Source organism: Ricinus communis, chromosome 10 (genome assembly GCF_019578655.1).
Source record: "Ricinus communis isolate WT05 ecotype wild-type chromosome 10, ASM1957865v1, whole genome shotgun sequence".
In the NCBI taxonomy this organism is placed as follows: domain Eukaryota; kingdom Viridiplantae; phylum Streptophyta; class Magnoliopsida; order Malpighiales; family Euphorbiaceae; genus Ricinus; species Ricinus communis.
In genome coordinates, this window is record NC_063265.1 from 2,264,925 (window position 1) to 2,273,660 (window position 8,736).

An 8,736-nucleotide genomic window follows, 5' to 3' on the forward strand; every position below is an offset into this window, starting at 1 on the left:
AATAAACATAATAAACATATAAATAAATATATTAATAAAATAAAATTAAAAGTATTATATTTTATTTTTAAAATTTTATAGAAAATTGTAATGAACTATTGATTTCCAACATAGGTATATATATGCTATTCTTATAAGATTATGAACATATATGAAATTGAAATTGAATTAGATGAATGACTAATTATGAATATATTAATTTAAATAAAGTAGAAACTCATATATTATTATACACATCACAAATTTAATAAAAAATTAGATTTTATATAAAATAAATATTGACCACTTGAAATAATAAACTTGTATAAACATATGAATTAATATGTCAATAAAATAAAAAATATTAAAAATATAATGTATAATAGATTAAGGACGGATATAAAAAAAATAAAGTAGTCAATTTTTTTAATAATAAAATTAATTAATTTGGTCCAATATTATAACTATAAAAAGATATTACTGTGAATAACTTTTATTTTTGACAAATAGACCTTCTATTACCTGACTTTGTCTTGATCTTAAGAGCAACTCTAAGTCCTTTTTCCCTTAGTAAAAAGAAAAGAAAAGAAAATTAAATTAAAAAGAAACATCCCAAGGGAATACATCTCGGCTCATGATGGGAATAGAACAATGTATGGAAGAAATACTTATGACAAATGTGCCCCATGTCTTAAACGTGAACACTATAAATTTGTACAAAATGACTTGAAATGGAGGGCAATTTATTATGGTATGCTGACTCAGCTAAAGTACATTATGTTTATACAAAAATCCACGTCACAATTTCTCAGAATTCCCCACCTTACATAAATGTTCCTCTACCACAACCCACCAAAAGAATTAGAGAGAAAAAAGAGCAAAAATAAATAAATAAAGTAGTGGGTATTGTTGCTCATTTCTGAGCATAACCAAATTACTGCATTCTTCAGGCAGAGAAGATTCATCACAGCTAGAAATGGGGGAAGTAAGCAATTTCTTTTTCTTTTGTTATTTTTTATATTTTAAATAAAGGGTTGTTTTTCTTTTCCTCTTTTCTTTATAGCTTGTCTGCTGGTTGTGGATACTGTTTTCTCAATGGTTAGTTGCAAAGATTTGGTCATTTACAAGATGATCTGATGGTTATGGTATGTGTTTTAGGAGAAGAAAGAGGAAGAAAAGAAAGAAGAAGTGAAAGCAGAAGAAGAGAAGAAAGGGGAAGAAGGGAAGAAAGAAGAAAAGAAAGAAGAAGAAGTGCCTCCTGAGATTGTACTCAAAGTTGATATGCATTGTGAAGCTTGTGCTAGAAAAGTTGCAAGAGCCTTGAAAGGATTTGAAGGTCACACTATATTCTTAATAAATTTCTTTTTCCCCCTTTTAATTTCCATGCATATTTCTCTAAAGATTCACTTCTAATTTCCATGCATATATATATATATATTTAAAATATGAATATTCTCAACAACCCATTAATTTATTATTGTGATAATAAAAATGAAAAGCATATAATATTTGGGCACAGGGATAGAGGATGTAAGCACAGATAGCAAAGCCAGTAAGGTGGTGGTGAAAGGGAAAACAGCAGACCCACAAAAGGTATGTGAGAGACTTCAAAAGAAAAGTGGAAGGAAAGTTGAGTTAATTTCACCTTTGCCTAAACCACCAGAAGAACACAAAGAAGAAGAGAAGAAAGAAGAACCAAAAGAGGAGAAGAAAGAAGAGGTAAATTTAATTTATTTCCACCCTTTTTGGTGAAAAATATTTTGAATTTTTAAGTTTTTTTTTCATATACTTTCATATGCATAATTCATGATTATATTCACTTTATTATCATAAAATAAACAAATATTTCTGCCACATACAATAATGTTTCCCTTAGTGCCTTTTCTTTCTTTTAATATTTTTTAGATATGTTAAGCATTACTTTTAAGATTCTTATTTTGATTTTAAAGATCTATCTTGACCAATTTTCATTGAGTACTTAGGAAATTTCTTTCCTTTTTTATTTTTTATTTTTGGAGAATGCCTTAATTTTTAGTTATATAACATTAAAATTTGGTTCATTACTAAATCTTACATAGTCAATTCTATTAACTATGATCATTAGCTTGTAGTTTTACCTACTTCTGTTCTTTGTGCAAAAGGACCTTTACCCAAACTATATATATATATATATATATATATATATATATATATATATATATATATATATATATATATATATATATATATATATATTTAAGACTGGATCTATATGTAAAGTAGTTAATTACTTTTGGTGATTTAACTAAAATTTCAATACCCAATTTTATAAAGTTGAGAATAATGTTAAAGTTTTAATTATCTTTTCCCTTTTTTTAGGATAACAGCAAAAACGTCCTTGTTTTTTTACACTATTATAACTTTTATCCTTATATTTTTAATAATAATATTTTTGTCCCTCATCCAATCTACCAATCATTTGGTAGAGTATAATAAAATAAAATCAAAAGACATGAATCTTTAATTTGATTTCTAATTTATTTTTCTATTTATTATATTAAAAACTTCTAATGTTCTGTAGCATAAATAATGACAACAATGACTTTTATCTTTTTGACAAACTGTGTATCTTTTAAACTAAGAGGCGATCAAGAAGAATTTTGAGTTAAAAGTGAAACAGGCAATCACATCTAAAATTATATGGTTTTGCTGGTGAATTTGATGGGCAATTTGATGTGGGTCGGTTTTGCTGGTCAATTGAAACCGAAACTCCAATGCAACCACTTATAGTTACCATATGCAGTGCAGTGCAGCGCAGTGAATTTTCTTGGGGTCACACTGTATTGCTGCTGACATGAAAGTAACGAAACATGTCAGAATTACAGGCACGTTTTACGAGCATAAATCATTTTCTAACAAATATTTATTTTAAATTTATTTTCTTTTTCTTATTTATAATTATAATTATATATATACATATATATGTTGACCCCACTCCTTTCCCAACTTGCTCTGCCTTATCGTCACGGGTTCCTGCCTATCAAGAATGCATCCTCCCACCACAATTCCAGCTTGTCATACTATGACTTTGCATAGTAATCCAAAACTTTTTGCATAAAAAGAGCAATTCATTTCTGCTGTTTCTAAAGAAAAAGTTCATGCCTTATATGTCTTCATTTTCTTTCTATTGAGGAATTAATCAAATCCCCATTTTCATATAGTTTGTACCTCTACCAATTATTATTTTAAACTTGAATGCTGCTAATTAGAGAGTCATTAGCTGTTTAGATTTCAAGTATTTTGCAGTGTAGAAAGTCAAGACTTTAAATTTCGAAGGTACCCAATTCTATTCTACAAAATTTTTAAAATTAATCTACTAAAAAGAGTAATAGAGAGTGTTACACTTTGTATATTTCATTTCAAATTTTTAGCCTATTGTGTATGAGACTATATAGAGAAATGAAATGCTCCTTAAATCAACTGTATTAACGAAGTGAAACAGAAAGAAAAAGGAAATACGAAAGAGAACTTACACTGTATTTTTATTTTGGTTGTGGGTTCAAAATTCTTAAATAAATAAAAATAAGAATATAAGGGCTCATTAAAATAAATAAAATTTTTATGAATATATTTAAGAAGTCCTTAATCTAAACAAAATAAAATTAAAAATTTAAGAGTTTAACAATAAATTTTTCCAATGAGTTAATGAAATTATTGATTCTTTTCTTATATTATGTTTGATGAAATAAGTTCTAAAGAGAACTTATTTGCAAATAAATTTCTATGTTGGATGTGTTAAATAATGATATAAAATTATTTTAACTGAGATGGATATTACATTAAATATTTAATTGCAGTAAGATAAAAATTTTAAAGAGAATATATAAAGAAGAAAGTAAAATAAAATAGTAAATTAAAAAAAATAAAATGGTAAAGTTGGAAGAGATATTCTGATTTTTTGAAATATATTGATTTACTTATGTAAAAATTATTTAAAATCTTTTCTATTTTATTAATTTTAATATAACTAATTCTAAAAATTTAATTATGTAATTCTAAATAATTTTCATATCAACTAAATATATAAATTTTAGATTTATAAATAAATTATATAAACATTTATGTAATATCATTTCAACGAAACACAAATAAGGAATGTTGATATATGAGGTAAAAGAAATAATTAGAATAACCATTCTTTTTTTTTTTCTGAGAATATCCCACAAAAAAATTAGAAGAAAAAAAATACAAAAAGGAGTGTAAAAAAATGATTTAATTAGGAAAAAGAAAAATCAGTTGAATTGTGCGTAAAGCTAATCAATATTCACACCTGACCTTCAAATTTAGAAAAGAATAGTAAATCATGTTATATTTTTTTGCATTTTAATTATTTCTTGATTACTTTGGAGCATTGCAGTCTAGGACTTGGTGGGCAGTGAATAAAAAAAGAATAGTGAACGAGGAGAACTTGCTTATAGATAAGTATGATGCATATAGTTGTCAGAATAACAGCCTAGTTTTCCTGGGGCCAGCAATTTAGTGGAACATCAGAAAGGCTGGATGGTGACAGATCGGAGTATAATCCACCCTTATGTTATTACCCACATAAATATCCCTTGATTTTTATTCTTGAAAGTACCCGTAGAGTAATTTTTATATTTTGTCACATTCCATATGGTATTTGAAACTGGGGATTCCTGAATTCCATTGATTCATTCATATTTGCATAATGGGTGTAAAACAGTTGGCCTAAGGTGAACAAGAAATAGAATAGAAAATAATGGGATGTTTAGCATTTATGTTATGAATATGTATATATCTGCAGTATGTTCGCGTGCTGCGTGAATATTGCTGTTGCTGTTATTTTGATTAAGAATATAAAGGTACATGTTAGTATTAATTATAGCTCTATAATCAGTGGCGGCAATCGCAGAGAAATTGGGATGAACTGTAACTCAGGAATAGTTTAAAAAATATCATCAGAATATATATTTATAATGTTGGCTGGGTAACTAAAATTTATAGTTAGACCATTTTGTGTATCAATATATTGGTGTCTGACCAGGAATACAATCTGGTGATGTGCAGCCTCCTGCTGTGGTAACAGTTGTACTGAACGTACGTATGCATTGCGAAGCATGTGCTCAAGTTTTACAAAAGCGAGTTCGGAAGATCAAAGGTAACGTATACATATGGTTATCAAGAAAAAGCATAAAAAAGAAAAAGGGTGTGACCACTTTGTTTGATTTGAAATGATGCATGGATGCAGGTGTGGAATCAGTGGAGACAGATGTAGCTAACAGTCAAGTAATAGTGAAAGGTGTGGTGGATCCGACGAAGCTTGTAGATGATGTTTACAAGAAGACAAGAAAGCAAGCATCCATAGTGAAAGATGAAGAAAAGAAAGAAGAAGCAGCAGCAGCTGAGAAGAAAGAGGAGGAAAAGAAGGAAGAAGAAGGAGAAAAGAAAGCTGGAGAAGAAGAGGCTGAGAAGGGAGAAGATGATAAGAAGGGTACTGTTGACATGATCAAAAGAAGTGAATATTGGCCATCTAAGTTCTACTTGGAGTATGCTTATGCACCTGAAATGTTCAGCGATGAGAACCCTAATGCTTGCTCTGTTATGTGAAGACTAGTTCATCATCAACTTTAGATATATATATATATATGTAGCTAGCTAGCTAAGCTACTTGTGCAATTTTTCTATATGTAACTATTATAATTAGTATATGCTAATAAGACATTGGCATGACCAGCACAATCCTTAATTACTGACATTAATCAAGTGATGTATTTGCTCTTCGAAATACTCAAAAAGGGTTTGTCTAATTAACGAATCTCTTGAGGAAACATTGGCCTGTGAGGAATTACTTGGTAAAAATTGTGCTCCATGTATATTGCATTCGTCTCTCGCATTCTTTTACAGTATAAAAATTAGAAAAGAAAAGAAAAGAAAAGACAATGGGCCTCATTTGAATTTGTGAGATGTACATTGGACTATTACGAGTAGAAACATTCAATGCAGCAAAATAATAGAATAAGAATAAGAATCCTTATTTTTACACCATATTTTAATTAACTGGTACTGAGTTGAGTTTTTGTAGGCAGAAGATCAATTAAAAACCATATTTCATTCTGAAGCCATAAAATGACAATCCGGAAATGGCACCATCCCATTATAGATCTGCAATCTGTCAAAATATTAGTCATATTAATGACCAAAAAATTTCACATAGACGAGGGTTAAGCCAAAACAAAATAAATCCAGCCCAAATAATGTCTGACCTGCTGTACAAACATCTCGTTATGTGACGATGGCAATATAATTTTAGTTGGTCACTGGTCTGGAACCACTATTACCATCCAAGAAAATCAAAAGTGATCGGAAAGTTTTTTGTTGCTCCAAGAATGTATTTGTTTCTTTCTTTTTCCTTTTCCTTTTCTGTTTTTGAGTCTTGACGAATTTTAATTCTCAGTGCATACATTGTCCGTTCACTTTTTTTTTTTTTTTTTTTTTAAATGCCATTGTTGTGCGTAGATTTGAGGAAAGACTTCAGTTGAATCTTTTAAAGTTAATAATTTTGTTCCATTTATATGGGATCTTTTGCTTTGTTGGGTAGATCATCATGGTTTTTGAATTACAGGGTTTACACTACTCCATGAGTCACTAGCGCTAGGTAAGGACAGGCTAAAGAGAAGAGTGCAGATGGACCACAAGGGCACTGCTGAAGCTAAAAGAAAGAAAGAAAGAATTAGGGTGCTTGGGCCAAACATACGAAAGGTGAAGTGAAGCTGTTAGGTCATTTTCATCGGAATCAAGGATAGTGGGGTGGTACCACGGCCGAGAAGGAACAGTAGAAAGTGAATGCCTGTGAGGATGTGGGGTTGCAATAATATCCCCTATTTGTGAAGAAGATGGCCCAACAGTCCCTATGTATAAAGTTTTATGTGTTAAGAGTCCAAGCATGATACACAATCTTCATGGAAGACAAGGTGTAGACTAGGGGCATGCAGTTTTTTGGCTCATAAAGCTTGTGCTGCGCTCAACTTGATGAATTCGGAAATTGCAGTGTAAAAGAATACAGTCTCCCTTGATAACAAGATGTCTGCAATGGTCTCCCCCAGTTGGATCTCTTCAAGATCATTTACTTGTGAAGCTGGTATAGATAGTACAAGGATAGAATCAACTTCTCTATTTTTTTCTTTTCTTTGGCATCGCATGGTTAACTTACTCCTGCAAAAGTCCACAACTACTTTTTTTTCTTTTAAGAAAGTATAATCCTTAATTGTCAGCGGGGCATAAAATGATACAAATAATCATTCAACTCTGCATTTAGTTTTATTTTTATTATAAAAATTTAATTTATTTTATTTTAATCGTTCAATTTTAGTTGTGTTTTAATTTAGTCACTTCACAAATAAAAAATCTGACACATAGCAAAAATAATTAATAATTAATAAATAATTAAGAGATGGAAATTTGACATATCAATAATTTATTAGCAAATTATAACTGATAAAATTAAATTATTAAAATGAAATTAATTAAAATTTTATGACCGAAATAAAATTCTGTATAAAATTTAGTGATTATTTAAATTTATTATTTTATTTTTTTATCTTTTCATAAATTCAGAAAATAAACTTCGCAATCGGAAATGTGGGTCTCGAAACCTAGATTCACTAGCCACCAGTAGTTGGATGAGAACAAGTTTGCAGAATGGGTAAGATTGCAGAATATAAATATTACTGAAAAGAGACAAATAGGGGATGCCTAAACTAGTAGACTTTTTAGCAATTGGCAATGGCATAACCTCAGGTATCTCATTCAATGTTTGTTTGTTTTCTTTTTTCCTTGCGTCATTTTCATAGGTGGTACATTTAGAATGACTTCGATCTTATGATCCTAATACTTGAATATCACTCAAATACCCCATTAACATCCCCAGTATTTTATTGCACTTACATGAAATTGCACCTTTATTCCATTTTTTTTTTTGGAGCATGAGTACATTATATCTAGAGTTAAATATTATTTATCTCTTAAAATTTGGTCTAATATATCAGTCGGTTTCTGTATTTTTTTTTATTACATCATAATCCCTTTGAATTTTAATAAAACTAACTACTACTACTTTCCTTGTTAGTCAAAAAAATTAAATTGGTAATTTAAAATTACAATTTGATCATTAAACTCGTTATTAAATATAAAGTTTGTCCAAATTAATTTTTTTATCAAATTAAAGTAAAATTTTATTTTTAGCACAAGTTAGTTTTAGTGTTTAATTAAAATAATAAATTTAATATTTTTTTTCTTGCTCTATTTTTTTTATTTTTGATATATTTAATTCAAACAAATTCAAACATTTTAAGACTACTTACATTTATAACAATATCATTAAATTAGTATACAATTTAAGTTTAGTTATTAATATAAAATAAATATTTTTAATTAAAAATATCATTTTATTGTTATTTTCATTATAGATTATAATTTAACTATATTAAAAGTAATAATTAAATTAAACAATCATGTCTTAATCTAGCGAAACAATCTAAATATTAAATTGACAAGTCCACTATCAATGAAATCATGATAATCTTGTATGTTAAAAATAAAATTTTTTATCAACCATTGAAATAAAATTAATACGAGTAAAATTTTTATTTTTAATATAGTTTAATTTCAGTGTCTAATAAAAATAATAACTTTTAACTATTTTTATTATTAGAAATTTTTAGATTAAACTACAAAGTAATTTAATAATATTAAATAAAA

General features: G+C 28.2%; 1 protein-coding gene across 1 annotated transcript; it reads left to right on the forward strand.

Moving 5' to 3' along the window:
- The first annotated feature begins 798 nt into the window (after nucleotides 1-798).
- Nucleotides 799-5,807, forward strand: LOC107261542 (heavy metal-associated isoprenylated plant protein 7-like). The gene is made up of 5 exons (XM_015721608.3): nucleotides 799-964; nucleotides 1,138-1,315; nucleotides 1,499-1,698; nucleotides 5,047-5,137; nucleotides 5,228-5,807. The coding sequence occupies exons 1-5, from the start codon at nucleotides 956-958 to the stop codon at nucleotides 5,584-5,586; spliced, it is 837 nt and encodes a 278-aa protein (XP_015577094.2). The 5' UTR covers nucleotides 799-955; the 3' UTR covers nucleotides 5,587-5,807.
- The last annotated feature ends 2,929 nt before the right edge of the window (nucleotides 5,808-8,736 follow it).